The sequence below is a fragment of the Dama dama genome, chromosome 17, assembly GCF_033118175.1.
Source record: "Dama dama isolate Ldn47 chromosome 17, ASM3311817v1, whole genome shotgun sequence".
NCBI classification, from domain to species: Eukaryota; Metazoa; Chordata; class Mammalia; order Artiodactyla; family Cervidae; genus Dama; species Dama dama.
The window spans coordinates 13779956-13802537 of NC_083697.1; the positions used below are offsets into that span (position 1 = coordinate 13779956).

Below are 22582 nucleotides of genomic sequence, written 5' to 3' on the forward strand. Positions count from 1 at the left end.
GTAAAGAGTCTGCCTGCAATGCGGGAGACCCGGGTTTGCTCCCTGGATTGGGAAGATCTTGCCTGGAGAATCCCATGGACAGAGGAGCCTGGTGGGCTGCAGTGCATGAGGTCACAGAGTCAGACATGACTTGAAGTGACTAAGCACAGCAGTAGCATAGATGTTGGTAATGGCATACTTGAAGGAAAGTCAATAGTGACGAAGATGGGATTGAGAGAGAGGTCCTTTGAAGCAATACAGTCAAAGGCTTAAGAGGGCTGAGAGTTCAGTGAACCATTTAAGCCACCAAAAGGTGATGACAGGGATAGTCCTGGGGAAAAAGATTGAGAGCCAGATAAAATCTTCAGTGTCCGCAGGGTAGATAGGCGACCTCAATGATGGCTGTAGCACATGTAACTATGTCATATATTGGATTGGCCAAAAATTTCGCTCCTTTAGGGTTTCCATAAGATGTTACAAAAAAAACCTGAAAAGAATGCAGGTTTTGGCCAATGCAGTAGTGGTATAGAATCTCATGTCTTGCTGTGTGTGTTTAGTCGCTCACTCGTATCCGACTCGTTGCAACCCCTTGGACTTCAGCATGCCAGGCTCCTCTGTCCATGGGGATTCTCCAGGCAAGAATACTGGAGTGGGTTGCCATGCCCTCCTCCAGGGGATCTTCCCAACCTAGGGATTGAACCCAGGTTTTCCACATTCCAGGCAAATTCTTTACCATAAATGAAAGTGTCAGTCACTCAGTCATGTCTGCTGTTTTCTATCCCATGAACTGTAGCCTGCCAGGCTCCTCTATCCATGGAATTCTTCAGGCAAGGATACTGGAGTGTGTAGCTATTCCGTTCTGCAGGGGATCTTCCTGAGCTGGGGACTGAACAAGGACCTCCTGTATTGCAGGAAGATTCTTTGAGCCACCAGGGAAGCTCTCATGTCTTACCAGCCCATAATTTTCTGGTCTTCTAGGTTTTTTTGTTTTTGTTTTTCTGAAGAAGAACAGTATGTTTTACTTTCTGTTGCATCTTTTCTCAAGATGGCTGGCCTCTTACAATATTTCCCCAAATCGCTGTGGAAAATATGGATAACAACAGGTTACTGAGTAATGCAGTAACCTCAGTCTAATGCAGCATTTCAGCAATCATATCAGTATAGTCTTTCATGTCCAGGGCCTAAAACCATTACTCTAGTGGTGAGAGGGATTGGCCAGGAAAAGAACTTTAAGAATTTAAGTAATCAGTCGGATGCTTCATGGTCACTAAACTTCAGAAGGCACAGTAATAATGACAGCTAGTATTTATCACAGAGTGCTGTGTACCTGCTCTGTTAGTGTGGAAATCACCTTGTGGTCTTTTTAAGCTACGGATGCTGATTCAGTCAGTCTAGTGTGTGTCCTGAGACTCTTCATTTCTAACCGGTTCCCAGGTGATGCCAGCACAGCTGGTCTCACCACATTTGGAGTACCAAGGCTTTACATGGTTGTCTCATTAAATTCTCAAAACAAATATTTGAGTTGATTATTTTTCTATCCCCTTTTAATAGATGAAACTGAAACACAAATAGTTAAATGACTTACCCGATGTCACCCACCTAATAAAGTATAGAATCAGAATTTAAACCCAGGTATTCAGACTCACTGAAGCCTGCTCTTCTATACTACCATATGTTGTACCCCTTAGACATAATTCTTAAGGAGCATTGGGCCTTCTGAGATCGTTTCTAAGTAGAGCAGTACATTGAGAAATCACATCTGTTATATAAGTGAGTGATTTAATGTCCCACATTTTGTCCTTTGATTTAGTGGATTGAAGAGTCATTAAAAGTCAAATTTGACTCACTGCATAAGTAAACTTCATATTCTTGGATGTTCAAGATGTCCAAGACAATGTTTTGTCATTTTGGAAGTTAACCATTATAAACCTATATAGTTAGTTCATTTGTTGGTTCATTCATTTACTCATATAAAAAATTGCGTGTGTGTATGCTAAGTTGCTTCAGTCATGTCCAACTCTTTGTGACACCGTGGACTATAGCCCACCAGGTTCCTCTGTCCATGGGATTCTCCAGGCATGAATACTAGAGTGGGTTGTCATTTCCTCCTCCAGGGGATCTTCCTGACCCAGGGATCAAACCCGCATATCCTGTGTCTCCTGCATTGACAGGCAGGTTCTTCACCACTAGTGCTACCTGGTAAGCCCGATTATATCTAGACACTCTGCTATATGCTATTAATTCAAAGATGGAAAGATTGTAGTAGGTCTTAATTTCAGTGAACTCACAAACAAGAAAAGAGTGAAATATAAGCGGGGTGTGGGGGAACACATCATGGACTAAGATAGTTACTTTAAGGGAACATTTTCCTGAATACAGAGGAACTTAAGGTAAAACTTAGAGCCTGGGATCTGACCTAAACACTTTTGTAGGGCACAGTGCAAAATGAAAACTCAGGACTCTTTGTTTAAAGCTTGTTAGGAATTTCAAGCATTAAAGCGAAACTTTAAATCAGCTATGGCCTTTTTAATTGTGGGTCCCCCTGCAGTTACACAAGCCACACATCCAAGGGAGTATAACAGTATATTGTTATCCATTGAATACAAGAGGCTGGAGTTGAACATTGTCAGATTTAGGCTGAATTTGGTCAATTAATCTTATATTTATTAATTCCAAAAATCACTTTTATTCTTTTATTTATTTTTTCTGAATTAAATGAGAAAGAAATGTTCCTCTGCCACTGAAATCCAATATTTGAGTTTGATATTTAATGCTTTCGCTTTTCCCTTTTCATTCAGTATGTTTTGTTTTTCCCTCCCAATTTGTGGGTCATTTTCTTCTGTAAATGAAAACATTCCCGTCCATTTCATCACCCATCTCCACCACTTATCCAGTGAAAGATTGTTGTTTGAAAAGCAGAATTTTCTTTTCTTTGGCACCATTTGAGACTGCATCCTGTTTGTTTAACTTTTTATTGCCTTCGGACACAAAGTAAACTTTTTAACAGAAATGTTAAGCATTCAAAGTGAGAGACTATTTGTAAGATTTTTAAGATCTCTGAAAATAGTTTCAAGTTTTATTCAGTTAGAAAAGCAAAAGATTCCACTGAAAGATTTGGAATATTCTACTAAAAAATAACTGTGCATCTCTGTAATTCCCATAATATAACTTCTTTGAACATAGGTCTGACTTAAAATGATTTTTTATACTTTGTCATCTATGTAGTGACTAACAAGATTGTTTGGAGCAACACATAAACTAATATCAACCTTCACATTAGAAATCAATATTAAAATTGCTTTTTAAAATGTTGGAAATGATCTTGTAACAGTGGTAGTTTGTGAATCATAGCCTTCATTTTTATACTAAAAATGTACCATATTAGTAATACTGCAAAAATGAGTTTTTGGCTAAGCAGAGATATTATAAATTGCTTTTAGGTTTTTTTGTTTTTTTGTTTTTTCTACCAGAGGATTCAGTTCTCCATACTGTGATATAACAGCCTTTGTATTGCATGCTGAAGTGCCATTGAGGGTAATTGAATTACCTGTTAAAACTCCTGTAGTCAGGCAATTCTGCCTTTCCTTCAGGCTTGAAAAATTTAGGGTATAAAGCCTCTAAAAGCTCCGGATCATTGCTAATGGCCTGTTCCCAGGGCGACTGGTAATACTTAGGGACAGCTGTGGTGTTGAATCTTTCAGGAGGAATTTCCTTCAGTGGTCCAGAATATCCTTTGGAAAAATATTGCAAGAATAAGTAAACACAGAGTACCTGAGAGTTACTAAATTCCACCTAGCATTTTACCATGTTTAATTTTTCATGCAGGGGTAAATTTATGAAGAATGCATTCTTTTTATGATCTCTCAGAAAAGAGTAGTCTGACAGTGTTAGACATTTTTAAATCCTTTTAAATTTATGGAATTTTCAAAAGAAAGCATTTAGCATTTCCTTTTACCAAGTTATACAGTTAGTTTCTTCCTTGACTATCACAGTATATATTTGTTCAGTGAAACTATTAACTTACTTGTGCACCTTACATTAATTTATACTAGGCCTTATATTACCACAGTTACTACATTAATTTAGAAACTAGGTTCTTTATATCAATAAAGACAGAATTTCCCTCCTCTGGGAGCTGATTCTTTATAGGTAATGTTCAGGTGTTAACTATCTAAAATTGCTGCATGCTTACATGAGGCTAAGTTGCTTCAAGTTGTGTCTGACTCTTTGTACCTCAGCCCACCAGACTCCTCTGTCCATGGAATTCTTTTGGCAAGAATACTAGAGTGGGTTGCCATGGCTTCCTCCAGGGCATCTCATGACCAGGGATCAAACCCACATCTCTTATGTCTCTGCATTGGCAGGCAGTTTTTTTTTTTTTTTTTACCGCTAGTGCCACCTGGGAAGCCCAAATTTTTTTTTTGTCCTTGCATGTGGGATCATAGTCCCTGACCAGGGATCAAACCAGCACCTGCTGCTTTCGAAGTGCAGAGTCTTAACCACTAGACTGTCAGGGAAGTCTCAAGAATACTGGAGTGGGTAGCCATTCCCTTCTCCAGGGGAATCTTCCCAACCCAGGGATCAAACCCAGATCTCTCACATTGCAGATGGATTCATTACCTTCTGAGCCATCAGGGAAGCCTGAAATTGCTGAGTGGCCTATAGAATGTTCAAGCTTCAAAATGGTGAAGTAGCTTCTCTGCACTGTCTTCGTCAGGCCCTTCTTATTCCCTGATGTGTCTATCCTTTGTTTACTTCGTTCCTGAGGATTTCTAGCCTGACTTTTCTGCTTCCAGTCTTACCTCTGCAATTTATTCTTCTCTAAGTATCATTTAAAAATCACACAATTCCTGGCATAAATGTGAAACCATTTTCACATACATTAAGTGACATTCTTCAGGTCTTCAAAGGCAGAACTGTTTACTTTCCAGCTATGCTACCTTACTGCCTAGTTATATCTTTTAAATAATTCTCTCTTCTACCATATCAAAACCTCTACTATGCAGTCACTCCTACTTTTAGGTTTCTGTGGTGCTCTTTTCCTTCTTTAAAATGTTTTCTATTTTATTGTGTTAAACCATGCCTGTCCTTTCTATACACTAAAAATTAGTTTCTCTTTTCCAAAAACTCTTGATAATTCCACCAATAGGCAGCTATTTGTTTGTAGTAATTTAATTTTCTTCTGACTGTCTCCAGTATCAACTGGCAGTCTCTTCAGTAGGCTGCTTTACTCTGCTTAGGAAGTTTAACTTATATATTTGGCTTTAATTGTGATACAAAGAGATCCAACTAATCCATCCTAAGGGAGATCAGTCCTGGGTGTTCACTGGAAGGACTGATGCTGAAGCTGAAACTCCAATACTTCGGCCACCTCATGCAAAGAGCTGACTCATTGGAAAAGACCCTGATGCTGGGAGGGATTGGGGGCAGGAGGAGAAGGGGACAACAGAGGATGAGATGGTTGGATGACATCACTGACTTAATGGACATGGGTTTGAGTAAACTCCGGGAGTTGGTGATGGACAGGGAGGCCTGGCGTGCTGCGATTCATGGGATTGCAGAGTCAGACATGACTGAGCGACTGAACTGAACTGAACATATTGATGATTCCAAGGTTTGTTTTTTATCTTGATGCCCTTCTATTCAGCCACCTATTACATTCATCCAAATTACTACTCCCCTGACACCCTTTATAATCTGTTTAGACCTACATGCAGCCGTTTTCTGATATATTCTGCTTCTTTCTGTATGTTGATCATCTTAGCAAATGTTACCACTATTCTTAGATGTCTAAGACAGAAGCACTGTCCTAAACAATCTTTCATTCCCACAACAAATCACTAAGTATTACCAGCTATACTTAAGGATTTCTTAAATAAGCTTCTCAACTTTGCAGTTTCTGAATCACCATGGGCACCTACTTAAAATGTTGATAATGAATTCTTCCCTCCAGAGACAAGACGTCTCAGATACGGATTACACATTTAATACAAGTGATTTACAAACAGAACACTGGTAAGTAACTGTTCTAGCAAATTCTCTTTTTCCTTCTCATTTCCATACCTGGTTCAGGCCCTGTGCATTTCTTGCCTGGGCTTTCACAGTAACCTTTGCTAAATTCAAATAATCTATAGTTTGTACTCTGAATTTGTTGTACTTTTCAACTCATCAACCAAGAAGGAAGGACCCATTACTCTTGCTTCATTACAAGCCATCTGATAACCTTGAAACTCTCCCTTTTCTTAGTCTATATTACAGGCATGCCCTAATATTTAATAATTGAATATTTAAACTTTAAGTAGCTATATGAATTTATACTTCCAAAATTCCTCTCTCTCTCTCTCTATATATATATATATATATTTGTATATATGTATGTGTTTATGCATAAATACACATAGATTGTTCCTGATAGTAAATGAAATATACATATGATATTGAAGTTTGTATGGCAGAGAGAAAATGAGACTACAAATATAGCATGGACATTTGTCCTGTGTCCCTGTCTATGAATTCCTTGAGGGTAGAACTTTTTTATTCTTTTTGAAATTTCATAGTTTATAATCAGTTTAGTTGCTTAGTCATGTCCGACTCTTTGTGACCCCACGGACTGCAGCACGCCAGGCTTCCCTGTCCATCACCAGCTCCTGCAACTTGTTCATCATGTCCATCAAGTTCGTGATGCCATCCAGCCATCTCATCCTCTGTCATCCCCTTCTCCTCCTGCCTTCAGTCTTTCCCAGCATCAGGGTCTTTTGCAGTGAGTCAGTCCTTTGCATCAGGTGGCCAAAGTATTGGAGATTCAGCTTCAGCATCAGTCCTTCCAGGGAATATTCAGGACTGATTTCCTTGAGGATGGACGGGCTGGATCTCCTTGCAGTCCAAGGGACTCTCAAGAGTCTTCAACAAAACAGTTCAAAAGCATCAATTCTTCAGCACCCAGCCTTCTTTATGGTCCAACTCTCACATCCATACATGACTATTGAAAAAGCGATAGCCTTGACTAGATGGACCTTTGTCAGCAAAGTAATGTCTCTGTTTTTTAATATGCTGTCTAGGTTGGTCATAACTTTTCTTTCAAGGAGTAAGCATCTTTTAATTCCATGGCTGCAGTCATTTTCACCATCTGCAATGATTTTGGAGCCCAAGAAAATAAACTCAGCCAACTGTTTCCACTGTTTCCCCTTTTATTTGCCATGAAGTGATGGGACCGGATGCCATGATCTTAGTTTTTTAATGTTGAGTTTTAAGCCAGCTTTTTCACTCTTCTCTTTCACCTTCACCAGGAGGCTGTTGAGTTCCTCTTCGCTTTCTGCCATGAGGGTTATGTTATCTGCATATCAGAGGTTATTGATATTTATCCCGGCAATCTTAATTCTGGCTTGTGCTTCATCCAGCCTGGCATTTTGCATGATGTACTCTGCCTAGAAGTTAAATAGGCAGAGTGACAGTATACAGCCTTGATGTACTCCGTTCCCTATTTGGAACCAGTCTGTTGTTCCGTGTCCATTTCTAACTGTTGAGAAATCATACAGATTTCTCAGGAGGCAGGTAAGGGGATCTGGTATTACCATCTCTTTGAGAATCTTACACAGTTTGTTGTGATCCACACAGTCAAAGGCTTTAGAGTAGTCAATGGAGCAGAAGTAGATGTTTTTCTAGAATTCTCTTGTTTTTTCTATGATCCAGCAAATGTTGGCAATTTGATCTCTGGTTCCTCTGCCTTTTCTAAATCCAACTTGACCATCTGGAAGTTCTTGGTTCATGTACTGTTGAAGCTGAGCTTGAATAATTTGAGCATTACTTGGCTAGCATGTAAAATGTGCAATTGTGCGGGAGTTTGAACATTCTTTGGCATTACCTTTTTTTGGGAATGGAACGAAAACTGACCTTTTCCAACCCTGTAGCCACTGCTGAGTTTTCCAAATTTGCTGGCATATTGAGTGCAGCACCTAACTGCTTCATCTTTTAGAATTTGAAATAGGTCAGCTGAAATTCCATCACCTCTAGTAGCTTTGATCATAGTGATGCTTCCTAATGCCCACTTGACTTCACACTCCAGGATGCCTGGCTCTAGGTAAGTGATCACACCATTGATTCATAGTAATCAATGGTTATTGATTCATAATAAAAATTTTAACTTAGTAATGGAAGTACCAGATTGAATCAACATAAACTTTTCTATATGTCTTCCCTTTCCTATTAAAAAACCTTATCATTCCACACATTAGGTAGCAGAAGGTTGCAGTATAGTGGTTGGAGCTTAAAGGAAATATATATACTCTACTATGTATTAAGTATATAAAGATGGGTAAGGAAAGGATGAATTTTAACTCACTATTTTATTGTATATTAAGGACTATACTCACATTCTCACATTTAATTTTCACAACAACCATGTGCAGTGAGATTTATTTTCTTTATTTTACAGATTGAAGAAACAGACTCAGAGATTTATTTTCATTCTCAGCACAGTAGTAAAGTGGGTATGGATGAAAGATCCAGCAGCTTTATTGCTGCTGTCCGCAGTGGTGATGGGACTTATTTTGCCTTACCTGATCACAAATTATGGAGGGACAGGATAAAGATTTATTATTTCTTTAAATAAAAAGAATAATTTTATTTTGCTCATTTAAGAGCAATGAAAAAATGATGGAATGTTGACTGTGTTTGGTACCCAGGACACTGCCATGAAGGTCCCTGTTCTGCATGACATCCATCAGCTTTTACCCTTTGTCCTTCTTCACTTTTGCTTCTGAGCTTGGCTGTACAAACTTTCACTTTCATTTGATAATATAAATTCACTTAATTTTACCATTTGAGAGACTACTAGCAACTAAATACTAAAGGAGGGAGAAAACTGAGGGAACTCCTGTTTTTATTATGGAGTGTTGAAAAAAAGGATAAATTTCTGCCACTACAGTGTGTTTTTATTAAAAGAGGGCTTGATGAATTTAAATTCATTTAAGGATGGTTCATTTACTGGAGTATTTTCTTAAAATCCCAGCATACTGTCTTTAGTAACAGCTGTAGTATGTTGAACCATTAATTTGGAGTTTTTTTTCCTATTTTCAGTTGTCCATGTATACAGTCATATTAAAAGTCATATTAACCAAAAAAAAAAAAGAGGAGATCACAGGTTGAACCCAGACCCATCAGATTCTTTTTGTTTTTGCCACATGAGCTTAATGTTGTATGTGCAGAACCTGTTGCCTGCTCTTCTGTCATAAAAAAAAAAAAAAAAAAGCTATTTGAAAGCTATTTGAGAATTTTATTGCAATTTTATTATAATTTTCTTGAGGAAAAACTTAAAGGTACTTGCTTTAAATTATTTTGGAAAGATATTGTCTAAGTAGAGCAGATAATTTTTCTGATTTAACATTTCAAAATCTAACAATACTTCAAATAGCATGTACTGGTTTGAATAAACATTTACTTATTTTTTGGACTTCCCTCATAGCTCAGTTGGTAAAGAATCCACCTGCAGTGCAGGAGACCCCAGTTCGATCCCTGAATTGGGAAGATCCCCTGGAGAAGGAAAAGGCTACCCACTCCAGGATTCTGGCCTGGAGAATTCCATGGATTGTATTTATATTCCATGGGGTCGCAAAGAGTCAGACATGACTGAGCAACTTCACTTTCACTTTACTTCTTTTTAAAGATAATAAACAGATATACAGTATTAGAGGATTGCATTTAAAGCCTTATAAAAGAGCAGAAAATAACAAAAGCAGTCTCCACAGGGTCACTCACATGATACATCTGTGAATTTGGTATCAGAGCTGGATTTAATTCTTAATCAGTCAGTGTTGGCTTCTAGCTATTCACAACCTCAAGTTCTTAATTTGTAAAATGAGGATTATAATAAGTGTCATAATTATTATTAAATTAAAGAAGATAAATACATATAATAGTATTTCATAAACTACACAGTTCTATACAAATACGATTTCAATATAATTACAAACAAACTTAATTTTTAGTATAATAGACGATTGCCAACAAAAGCTATGGGCCATCTGAAAGAACATAAGACTCCTGTAAATGTGTTACTAAACTCCTCTAGGTATAATCTTTACATTTGTCCTGAACTTATCTACAAAATAGGTACATAATGTGAAAAGCTGTATCATTCAGACACCATTTACTAAAGAATCCAAGTGACTTGAGTCATATATTTATGTGCACAGCAGTTTTATTATTCTGTTTGTAAGGGAATTAGTTACCTGGTGCAATGTTTTCTGGATTTGGGGGACTTCGTGGATCCGGAGTGTTAGGAGGAGTAAATGGTGCTTGCTGTGAACCACTTTCCAAGTTGCTTCCGTCCAGTTTCTCATTCTGCATGGCAATATTGTGCTGTATTTGACCAAAAGTAAACTCAACTGAAAACTCAAAAATATACACTAATAGGACATATCACATGTGCAAAACTCCATTTGTATACTTGGAATTTAAATATAATGCCAATTCATCGTTACATACTGTCTCAATAATTTATATGGTACCCAGTTGAGCAATTGAATGAGCAATTTTACTGATATCAATCTAAATTCTGTTTTATGGTAGTGATCTACTTAATAATAATTAATTAAGCCTTACTATGTGCCAGGCACTGTGTCCAGGGCTTCATATCAGTTATCTAATTTACTATTCACAATATATCCATAAGATAAATCTATTTAATTTGTAAGTCTTTACTGATTTAATATCATATAGCATACTTGCCAAACATACAACTTAGTCATTGTTACATTATTAGTTTGCTTATACTTGGGATTTAATTATATTCTTTAATATGACTAATTTTAAAGATTAGTTTGAAATTTGGACATTAGTCATGTATAACAGAAAAATATTTTCACTTTAAGCTGCATAAACTTATATAGAAGGAAGAATTTGGTGTTTCTAGAAAACAGAATATTTAAAAGAGCGTTTGTCTAAAGTTTTAGGTGAATTTGCTTTACTGTTATAATTTAGGATTTATTTTATGGCAATATAGCCCTTTCAAAACAGTCAATTGGTTTTTAACAGAGAAGAACAGACATTGTAATAGGTTATATCCTCAGAAGTATAGCTAGGATTTACCTCTATAATAAAATATTATTTTAATTATACATGAGAGATACATATTTTTTAAAAGAAGTCAATCTATTTAATTGCATAAGGTCAAATCATCTTTTAACTTTGTAAAGAAAAATTTACTGAAGGCCATAGCAAATAAACACCAATTTTTGAGTCTTTTTCTGTGTGACATGAGCCAAACATATTTTAAAATATTTTTTTATTTCTGTATTTATTTATAAGATGAAAAGGTAAAGTACACTTTTGCAATTTAATAATTATTTAGCTTTATAGAAATGTGATTATTTCATACTAAAATCCAAATGCTTACAATAACTAAAGATCATAAATTAAGGCCTCACCTGACAAAATTATGAAGAAAATAAAGTTTATCCCATTTTCAGCCTTCACCCACCCACAGACACTCTCCAGGTGCCTTTTACATTCACCTTATTCTAGGCAGCATCCTGGTAAAGTTTCTGTGGACATGAGCAGGGCGATGTTAGTAGTTGCAAGCTGACTTGTGGAGACAGGAAGGAAGGCATGAGAGGCAGCTAGATGAGCATGGGTCTTGATTACTGGCCATGTGAGTTTGCATTGTATTCAATAGGCAAAAAGAAACAATTTCTAAAGGTAGATAGTGCTATACTCAAATACATCAGTTTTTAGTGTTTTGAATTTAGCCATTATCTTAAGTGTTCAATTTAATTGACTTGATTAACAACTTTTTTCACTTCTGAACCTTCACCACTTCTTAGAAAAAAAAAATTCTTGCTAACTTTAATTATAAATAAAAGCCAGTTGAGATAAATATAGAAAGTTTACTTGTATCATGCATTAAAATTACTTTTTCTAAGTTACTGTCCATGAAATGAGTTTCACCTAAACTTATAAATCATTCTACCTACATTAATTTAAAAATTCTAATACTAACCTCCTTTATAGACAGGAAAATAAACTCTTTCTAGCTAGTCATTAATTATCAGGAGACACCCAGTACCTCTGTTTGTCGTTGTTAAGTATACAAGCAAAGTCTTATAATAGTTGGGTAGTGACTTATTTTAGTTATGATAGCCTTAAATAATGTTTATAATGTTATTTTTGAACAAAATATATATGTTTTTTGAACCTCAGTGTATTTAGTTACGTCTTATTTCAGAATTACTTTTTATGGTATAATTCCCCTTTTTCCAATATTATATGAGACTTCTAAAGATTTTTTTAAGTCTTTATTGAATTTGTTACAATATTGCTTCTGTTGTTTATGTTCTGGTTTTTTGACCATGAAGCATGTGGGGTCTTAGCTCCCCGATATGGAACCCATGCCCCTTGCACTGGAAGGTGAAGTCTTAACCACTGGGCCACCAGGGAGTGCCTCTAAGGAATTTTAAAAGTGCTTAGTTACTGCAGACATGTAGTTTTAACTATAAACTGTGGATTTTTTTTTTTTTTTTCTTAGTTCCTTGACCAGGGATTGAACCCAAGTCTCCTGCATTGGAAGGCAGATTCTTTTCTTTTTCTTTTTGACTGCTCTTCATTGCTTCTGCGTGGGCTTTCTCTAGTGGTGGCAAGTGGTGGGGCAGAGCTGGGGGGGGCAGCTGCTGTTTGTTGCTGTGTGTGGCTTCTCATGTTGGTGGCATCTCTTGCAGCAGAGCACGGGCTCTGGGCTGGGGGCTCCAGTAGCTCCACACACAGGCTTAGTGGTTGCTGCTCGCAGGCTTAGCTGCTCCACAGGATGTGGAGTCTCCCCAGACCAGGGATTGGACCCATGTCTCCTGCCTTGGCAGGCAGATTCTTATCCACTGTGCCACCAGCGAAGTCCGTGGATTGTTTTGGATAATATCCTTTTGTAGTAACTTATAGAAAGGAATTTTAATTATGATGAATCATTCTTTTATTTCTCTGGTATGCTTATTTTCTTCATCCCTTTTTGTATGTGTATGTGTAAGAAGTTGACCAGTTCATGAACTAGGACTTTAAAATTGGCATGTGTAGCAAGCAGTGTATCTTCATTTTATTTTAAAAATGCATACTCTCTGTTTGCAGAGAGGTTTGTGTGGCTTGAATTTACTAGTTTCTCAGCAAGAAAATAAGCCAAAAGCTGTGCTTATTTTTTGTAATTATACTTAATATTTTAATAGATGGCATTGATTACCAAAGAGTTGGTTTATATATTTATTTAATGATACCCTGAAATTATAAGAAATGCATAAATGTAAGTTAAATCATTATTTTGACTATATAAAGCTCAAGGGAACCAGTAAAAGATTATTTCAGAAAATGTAGTCAATAACAGTAATGTGATATAAATCATGTAAAGATGATTCAAGAACTAGATTTTAAGTAAATCATTGCTTTCTATTTTTCAGTGTTATTTTGTCCCTCCATCACTAGACAAGGGCTGTATTAATTTATCTTTGAAATCCAAGCATAGTTTCTAGAACACAGTAGGCAATCAATAAATTTCTGCCGAAAGTATAAATAAATGAATGGAAATAGACCCAAACCTAATATCCTCTAAATTTCTGTCATATTGTCAATGCTTGCTTAAAGTTGCAGTCTAAAGCATTGATAAAAGCAAATGTGTCATCATATAATGTAGCTCAGTGATTTATTATGCAGGTCATTTATAAACTTAAGATCAGTGAACACAAATCTTTAAAGCCAGAGGCACCTTACAAAACCATTTGTGTCAACCCTGTATTTTATAAATGAGAAAACAGGACCAGAAAGGCAAAGAAAGTTTTAAATTGACTCCCGATTACACAGTTCGTGGGATTGCCAGGACTGAACGTTGGTCTTCCAGTTCCCAGGCCAGAGTTTCTTTTAATTATACCTTGACAAGTGTCAGTGTCAAGAACTCTAGAATTCAGAGAGCTGGATTTCAATCTCCTTTATTATGGTGTTGCTTAAGCCAAATCAATATGTGTTCTTCCTTAAATACTACTTTCCTAATTTCTAAAGAAGAGAGCAAATTTCATCAGACTCAGAGTATATTGTGTAACTCAGTGACATGTGACTTCATTCCATATATTGTTATTATTTTATGCTACTTATTAGCATTTAATTGTTTCTGTATATTCAGTATATGTTCAAATATTTCAGTACAGCTGTTTGGGACTATTTAGTTCTCAATCTTCTAGGAGTGCTGGAAAAGTATTAAGGCATATTCTTATATATTTTACCTATGACCAGAATGTTTGACCACAGGTATATAAGATTATTGTCAATAATTTGGAATACTAGTGTTGAGAAAATATGTTGTATTCTAATGGACATTTTAAATCTTATACCTTCCTTCAGAATTGTAATTAAAGCATTATACTTAGAGATATAAATACTAGTTATGAAAACTGGATTTATTTAGATGTCTAGACTTGTAGATGACTTTTCAAAGAATTTCCATTAAGACACTATATTTCATATTCTTCTTCAGAGCTACCTCTCTATTGTCATTATCCATCAGATGAGCTAGAGGTTATTTTAGGTTCATACTGTGTTAGCTGCAGACATATTCTGATAAGAGGATACTGAGCGTAATTATAGGATACCATAGGATACCATGACATTTATCCATGACTTCAAGTGAAAATCATCCTTCATTAAGTGTAAATACTATGGTTGAGTAAAATTTGATGTCTAACTGAATTCATAATTATAGCTAGATTCAATTCATGGATGTTTAAAGATGCACATTAATGTGAAAAACAAACTATTTAAGATGTTCTCTAACCATTTATTGTTAAGCAGAATCATAACAAGGGAAATAGAAATTTCAAGAATGAGTAAAATTTTAGTGTTTGTGAGTGCAAATGTTAGTTCTGTAGCGTGTTTTATGATAAAAGACCAGTCTGTTTGCTATAAAGAATTTAGCTGTCCATTCAAAACAGCTTACTAGTGATGGCAGTGGGAAAGGTTTCAGGTTTAAATTCATGAGTAAACTTGTGAACTTTTCATAGCTATAGAAAGAAACCCTTAGTTTAAAAAGAAAAAAAAAACTTATATTGTTGTAGTCTCCACCATCTCCTATAGTGCACTATTCCTTTTTGATTCTTCACACTAGTATTTTATTTTTAAAATATTTTCCCAAAGCTAATCGTTTTTCAATTATGAACTTTTTCCTCTAAAATCTTTCTGAATGACAATTTAAAAGAATATGGTGTTCATGCAACATGTGAAATATAATTTAATAAGTTTGTTTGTTTTAACTTTTGGGTGATGGAAACTTTTGTCCAAAGAGTTTTATCCACATTGATTTTGTTGTCAGTGAGTACCAGACTTCTCTATACAACATGGAATGAATACTTTGAAAGGAGATCAACTGTGTCTAGTTCCCAGGCATGTTTCAATGCCAGGATGTTTTCAGCCAATAAAATGCTTATACTTACTTTATGGAGCACTGTGTGCTTTGGAATTGTTTCCATCCCAAACATTTAACCAGTGGTGATAAGATATGGAAACTTTTAGTTCCACCAGTCTCCACTCCCTCTCCCTCCTCTTAGCAGAACAGACCAGTTCTTCAGTGCCAAATCTACAAACATGCAATGTCTCTACTGAACTAAAAAGATACTCATATCAGGCATAATCATTTATCCACCTAAATTATTCATTATTATGAAAAAAAGTATAACAGAATCAATGAAAAGAAAATTTGTAAAATACTTGTTTGGGAATTTAATAATACATATAAGTTTAGAAATGCTTCCCATTTATTTAGATAACTGTATTATCAAGTTATACCTACATTTATTTGTGCTTTAGATTCATACTGGAAATTTTCAAATGTATATTTGTCAGATCTTCTTTGTCGCATCTTAAATAGTCTGGCACCACGGTTACTGAGATGGGATAATTCTTCCAACATGATGTCTCTGGGGATGCTGACTTTTTTGCCCAGGTGCATGACATCTACATCTGTAAAACAATATTCATGTGCGTGAAAAACCCTAAGATAAGCATTTTTAAATGCTCTGCTAAATTTCATAATTTACTATCTGCTATATGTTAGAATAGGCATCCCTGGTGGATCAATAGTAAAGAATCTGCCTGCCAATGCAGGAGACACTGGTTCCATCCCTGTGTAGGAAAGACCCCCTGGAGAAGGAAATGGCAACCCACTCCAGTATTTCTGCCTGGGAAATCCCATGGACAGAGGAGCCTGACAGGCTACAGTCCATGGGGTCACAAAAGAACCAACACAACTTGGTAACTAAACAACAACAATATGCTAGTATAGTAACTAAAATACAGGCTCTTTACTCAGACTACCTTGGGTTAAATTCTGGCTCTACTACTTTCTAACTGTATGATTGTAGGTATGTTGCTTATTTTTTTGTAAACCTCAATTTTCTTATCACTAAAGTGGGACTAATAATAATAATACCCACTGCATAGGTTTTATGTAAGGATTAAATAAAATGTTTCATATCATACCTGGCACATAAAAGAGTGAGTGAAGTTTAATGACACTATTAATTTATTCTTTCCTTATTTAGTGACTTATCAAACAATACCACTCATTGTTCTGTTCATAAGCTCTGTTTGACTCCCAGCATTTTTATGTATCAGTTTGAACGGTCTCCATTACAAGAATGCTTATGCCTTGACTCATGCCACCCATTTCTCTGTCAGAATACTATTAATTCTGTATCTTGCATCAAGGAGCCTAACATAAAGTAGGTAGGTGGTAAGTATTGAATAATCCTTCTCAATCCAGTTTATGTGCCATTTCTGTCAATTCCTTCTCTAAAATTTCTATGCATAATTATTTATGCCTTTTCTGTATTCCCATAGCATGGAATCAATATTACTTGATTCCATTTTACTTATTCTGTGATTTGCATTTTCTTTATGTTTTTGTCTTTGTGTCCTCCATGCCTTAAATAGAGGAGATGTTCAGTAAACAACTATTATTTTCTATTTCTAGTACTGAAGGACTTTTCTGAAATTCCAAAAGAAAACTCCTCCATTTGCTCCTTTAACCAGAAATGCTTTTTTTGGTAACACACAGAGTTCTTTTGCCACTATGAACTGCTGTTAAATGCAGAGGAAAAAAAATTGGACCATTCATAAAATAAATATCCTGGAAGATTGGGACAACATTTTCTGATGTTACAAATTAACCCTAATAATTAGGCTTTTTGAGGTCTTTAGGAATAAAATAATAAAATTGCTTATAAATTTTCTCCCCATTTTGCTTTGAAGAAATCACTTTGCTTATATATTTTGATGTTAACTGAAGAGGAGCTCTGCTAATTATAAAAATTGTGACATCAAGACTTCTGTTTCTATGAAGACAGACTAGATATACTTTTCCCTGTACGTTTACTAAGTAAAACTAAAAATCCTGGACATTAGTATAAAATAAACATAAGAAGACTAAAAGTTGGAGGGAAGAAGGCAGACCAGCTAGGGACCTCAGGACCAAGGAACAACACGGTACTAATTCTTTGGGTTTCTTTTGACCCCACATATCCCAGACTTGGAGCTGAAAATGCTTTTAACTGAGAAACGTGCAACAGGTGCAGCCAAAAACCTACAGTAAAAGATTGTTCTCACTAGTCAAGACCAGAAAGGAGCAACCTATAAAGACAAGAAACTTTTAGACAATAGCTACTCTACTTTAGCCAAATGCCACAGAAAAAAACTAGCCTCACCCATACCAACAAATTTCAAGTGTAGAGCCCAGGATTTTACCCTGGCAAAGCTATAACGAGGTGCCCCAGTGCACCCTTATATAAGGTGTTATCTGAGAGGCCAAGGAGGAAGCTGGGACTTTCGTCCCTGTTAGCCAGTAACAACCTTCAATCCCTGCAGAGTCAGTAGAGACTAGGTGGAGATTCTGAACTCCCACCACCTCCTAGTAGTAACTAAGTGATGTCAAGTTTCAATATGAGCCAACTGAAACTGTGACTTCTTATTTCTACCTGGCAGTGATGAATGAGGTGGCACTCTCCTTCCCATCCTGAAGCAATGTCAGACAAGTATAGATAAAATTGAAGGCTTAAATAAGAGCAAGATTCTTAAAATATAATATGAAAATGTGCAGACTCAAATAAAAAACTCATTTGTCATAGAAACAAGAAGATCTCAAACTAAATGGGAAAAAAGACCAATGCCAGCATGAGAAGACTGAGATATTAAAATTATATAACAAAGATTTTAAAGTGGCCATGATAAAAAATGCTTCAAAGAGCAATTACAAAGTTTCTGGAAGCAAATGGAAAATTTTAGAAAACTTTAGCAAAGGGGAAAAAAATCATGACTGAAATAAAAGTTATAAAGACCCAAATGGAAACTTCAGAACTGAAAAAAATACCCCAAATAAAAAGTTTGGTGGATGGATTCAGTTGCAGAATGGAGGGGATAAAGGCCAAGAATCAGTGAACTGGGAGACAGAGTAATGGAAATTACCCAACAAGAACAAAAGAGAAAAAAAATAAGAAAAAAGGTAAAGAAAGCCTTAGGGATCAGTGTGACTACAACAAAAGATAACAGCATTTGTATCACTGAAGTCCCAGAAGGGGAGGAGGTGTGTGGGGCTGGAAAAGTACACAAAGAAATAATGGCTGAAAACTTCCCAAATTTGGCAAGAGACATAAACCTACAGATTCAGGAAGCAAAAAGTTGTCTATGAAAGATAAACCTATAGAACTCTACAACAAGACATATGATAAACTTCTAAAAAATAAAGACAAAGGGAAAATCTTGAAAGCAGCCAGAGAAAAATGACAACTTACCTATAGGGAGAAAAAAATGAGAATGACAGTAGATTTCTCATCAGAAACCATGAAGACCAGAAGGAAGTGGCACAAAAATGCTGAAAGAAAAGAAACGTCAACCCAGAATCTGATGCCCAGCGAAGACATTCTTTAGAAATAAAGGGGCATTTGAGACATCTTCAGATGAAGGAAAAGTAGGAGATTATTCTTCCTGAAGACCTACCCTAAAAGAATGAGTCATGCTAATTATAACAAAACATCCAAGACTGGTGACTTATAAACAGCAGAAATATATTTCTTATAGATCTGGAGGCTGTAAGTGTGAGATATGGGTTCTGGCATAGTTGGTTCAGTTGAAGTCATTCTTCTGAGTTGCAGACTGCCTACTTCTCACTTTGTTTTCATGCAGTGGAAGAGACATGGTAGCTCGCTTGGGCTTCTTTTATAAAGATGTTAATATCATTCATGAAGACCCCACTCTCATGGCCTAATCACCTCCCAAAGGCCTCATCTCCCAATACCATCAGGGGCATTAGGATTTCAATATATGAATTCTGGGGGGACACAAATATTCAGACCATAGCAAATAACTAAATGAAGTTCTTTAAACAAGATGGAAACAAAATAGGAACCTTTAAACATCAAGAACAGGAAAATATTACAGTAAGCAAAAATGTGGATAAATACAATAAGTTTTCCTTTCCCTCTTGAGTTTTCTAAATTATGTTTGCTTATATAAACCTCTCAGATATAATTATAAATGTATGTAGAAAATAGGTAACAGTTATATTATAAATAGTAGCAGTTATAAACAGGGAGAGGTAAATAGACATAAAGGTAGGTAGGTTTTCTGTACTTGACTTAAACTGATAAAATGACAACATCAGTAGACTTTGATAAATTAAACATATATAATGTAATAGAACAACTACTAAAAACTGTACATATATACTTGAAAAACTAGAGATAAATAAAAATTGAATTCTGAAAAATAGGCAAGAAACCCCATAGGAAACTAAGAAAAAGGAAACAGAAATGAAAAACAGACAACAAACAGAAAGCAAAAACTAAAATGATAGACTTAAGGTCTACTACATCAATAATTACATTAAATATAAATGCTAAAAATATACTAATTAGAGGATAGAGACTAGTGATTGGATTTAAAAACATGACCCAAATATTAATTGTCTAGAAGAAACCCACTTCAAAAATAAGTACCTTGAGCAATATAGGCAAGTTGAAAGTAACAGGATAGAAAAAGATATCAAACAAACCTTAATCAGTGGGAAGTAGAAGTGGCTGTATTAATATCAGATAAAGTGGACTTCAGAACAAAGGAAATAACCAGAGAGGGAGAATGTTATATAATGATTAAAGTGTCGGTCCACCAAGAAGACCTAAAATGTGTATTCATCAGAAAACAGAGCTGGAAATGGAGCAAAAATTAATAAAACTAAAAGGAGAAATAGATAAATCCACAGTTATAGTTGGAGACATCAACATCCCTTTCTCAACAAACAGAAAATGAGCAAGGACATAAAAGAAGTCAACGACACCATCAACCAGTAGGATGTAAATGTTTGTAAAATACTCTACTGAACAGCAAAACACATTCTTTCCAGGTGCACATAGAGTATACTCCAAGATAGACCATTTCCTGCACCATAAAATAAGCTTTGACAAATTCAAAAGAGTAAAAATTATACCCAGTATGGTCTTTGATCAAAATGGAATCACACTACAAATCAGTAACAGAAAGATTACAAGAAAATCTCCAAATATTTGGAAACAACAACAACAACAAAATACTTCTAAACAATCTGTGGGTCAAAGAAGTCTCAAAGGAAATAAAAAATTCATTGAACTAAGTGAAATTGAAAATAGAGCATATCAGCAATACTGAGCATTTATCCTAGTGAAATGAAAGTTTTATATTCACACAAAAACCTATACACAAATGTTCACAGCTTTATTCTTAATATAAGAAAAGAATCAGATGTACTTTAATGAGTGATGGTTAAAAGGGGCTTCCCAAGTAAAGAATCCTCCTACAGTGCAAGAGATGTGGATTCAATCTCTGGGTTGGAAAGAGTCCCTGGAAAAGCAAATGGCAACCCATTCCAGTATTCTTGCTGGGAAATCCCATGGACAGAGGAACCTGGTGGGCTACAGTTCATAGGGTCTCAAGAGAGTTGGACACAACTTAGCTACTAAACAACAACAAATGGTTAAAAACACTATGATCCATCCATAGCATGGTACTCAGCAATAAAAGCAAACAAACTATTGAAACATACAGCTGGATCTACCTCCAGGGAACTACACTGAGTGAAAAAAGCTAATCCTCAAAGGTTGCATACTGTATGATTGCATTTTACAGCATCTTAAAATGAAAATATATATATATATATATATATATATATATATATATAGGAGGTAGATTACTGATTGATAGGAGTCTCTGGACTGCATGAATGTCAATATTCTCATTGTGATATTGTACCATAGTTTTGAAGATTTTGATATTGGGGGAAACTGGGAAAACATACTGGGTTTGCTCTGTATTCTTACACACCTCTGTACTCAGTCACTCAGCTCAGTTGTATCCAACTCTTTGTCACCTCATGGACTATAGCCTGTCAGGCTCCTGTGTCCATGGAATTCTCCAGGCAAGAATACTGGATTGGGTAGCCATTCCCTTCTCCAGTGAATCTTCCTGATGCAGGAATCAAACTCTTGTCCCCTGCATTGGCAGGCAGATTCTTTACCACTGAGCCACCTGGGAAGCCTATTCATTCTTACAGCTGCAGGTAAACTTCTATCTCAAAATCAAAAGTTTAATTAAGAGCTATCAAGCCATGAAAAGACATGAAGGATCCTTAAATGTATATTGCTAAGTGAAAGAAGCCAGTATGTAACGGCTTACTGTGTGACTTCAACTATATGACATTCTGGAAAAAGACACAACTTTGTAAGAAAGGAAAAGAATCAGTCAGTGGTTGTCAACTGCCTGTGGGGAGGAGTGCAGATGAAGATGTTGAGCACAGAGGACTTCTAGGGCAGTGAGACTATTCTGTGTGATATTATAATGGCAGGTACATGACAGAATGCATTCATGAAAACCCATTGAACAATATAACCCAGTGTGAACCCTGACGTACACTATGGACTTCAATTAATAGTACTATATAAATATCAATTGATCAATCATAGCTAGCATAATACTCTAAGATGTTAATAATAGAAGAGACTATATATTGGAAGAAGAAGGATATATAGGAACACTGTACTATAATTTCTGTTCAATTTTTCTGTAAACTGCTCCAAAAAATTAAGTCTATTCTAATTAACATGTTCAATTTAAAATTTTCTCATAGCACTTCCTAATGAATGCAGAATAGCATTGTCTGCTAAGATGGAAAAAAAAATTCTGTGCTTTACAGTCCCTGGGGATGGCAGAAGTAGCTTATAGAAGAGGAATGAAGGCCAACAGCAGAGTGAATGAGACTATTTTATAGTTTCCTGGGGCTTGTTTGCCAGCTCTGCTGAGTTATACAAGAAATATTCACTTCTTTTTATTTGCAAGTGTTTGGAGTTTCTGTTACTGTGTGCTTGCAACAGGGAAGGAGGAACTGGGTTATTTTTCGGTGTGTCTATATCTGTCAGTATTCTAGAAAGTGTGACAGGAGTGAACTGTTTCAGCTTTTTGATTCCAGAATCAAAATAAATTCCCTTTAGATCACAAATGATAGAAAAGCCACAGTATTGCTTATAGTAATTTGGTAAAATATTAGGGCTTCCCTAATGGCATCTGGTCC

General features: G+C 35.9%; 1 protein-coding gene and 1 long non-coding RNA gene across 2 annotated transcripts in view; one reads left to right on the plus strand and one right to left on the minus strand.

Annotated features, from left to right (window-relative positions):
* LOC133071613 (uncharacterized) overlaps positions 1-22582 on the plus strand; it is a 352151-nt gene that overhangs the window by 31177 nt on the left and 298392 nt on the right. The gene's annotated exons all lie outside the window — the stretch shown is intronic.
* Positions 1-22582, minus strand: part of MYOZ2 (myozenin 2) — a 37170-nt gene that overhangs the window by 4838 nt on the left and 9750 nt on the right. The window contains exons 2-4 of the mRNA XM_061164129.1: positions 15785-15954; positions 10206-10335; positions 3527-3710 (exon numbers count right to left, since the gene is read on the minus strand). Coding sequence (XP_061020112.1) covers positions 3527-3710; positions 10206-10335; positions 15785-15954 — 484 coding nt within the window. The remainder of the gene's footprint in view (positions 1-3526; positions 3711-10205; positions 10336-15784; positions 15955-22582) is intronic.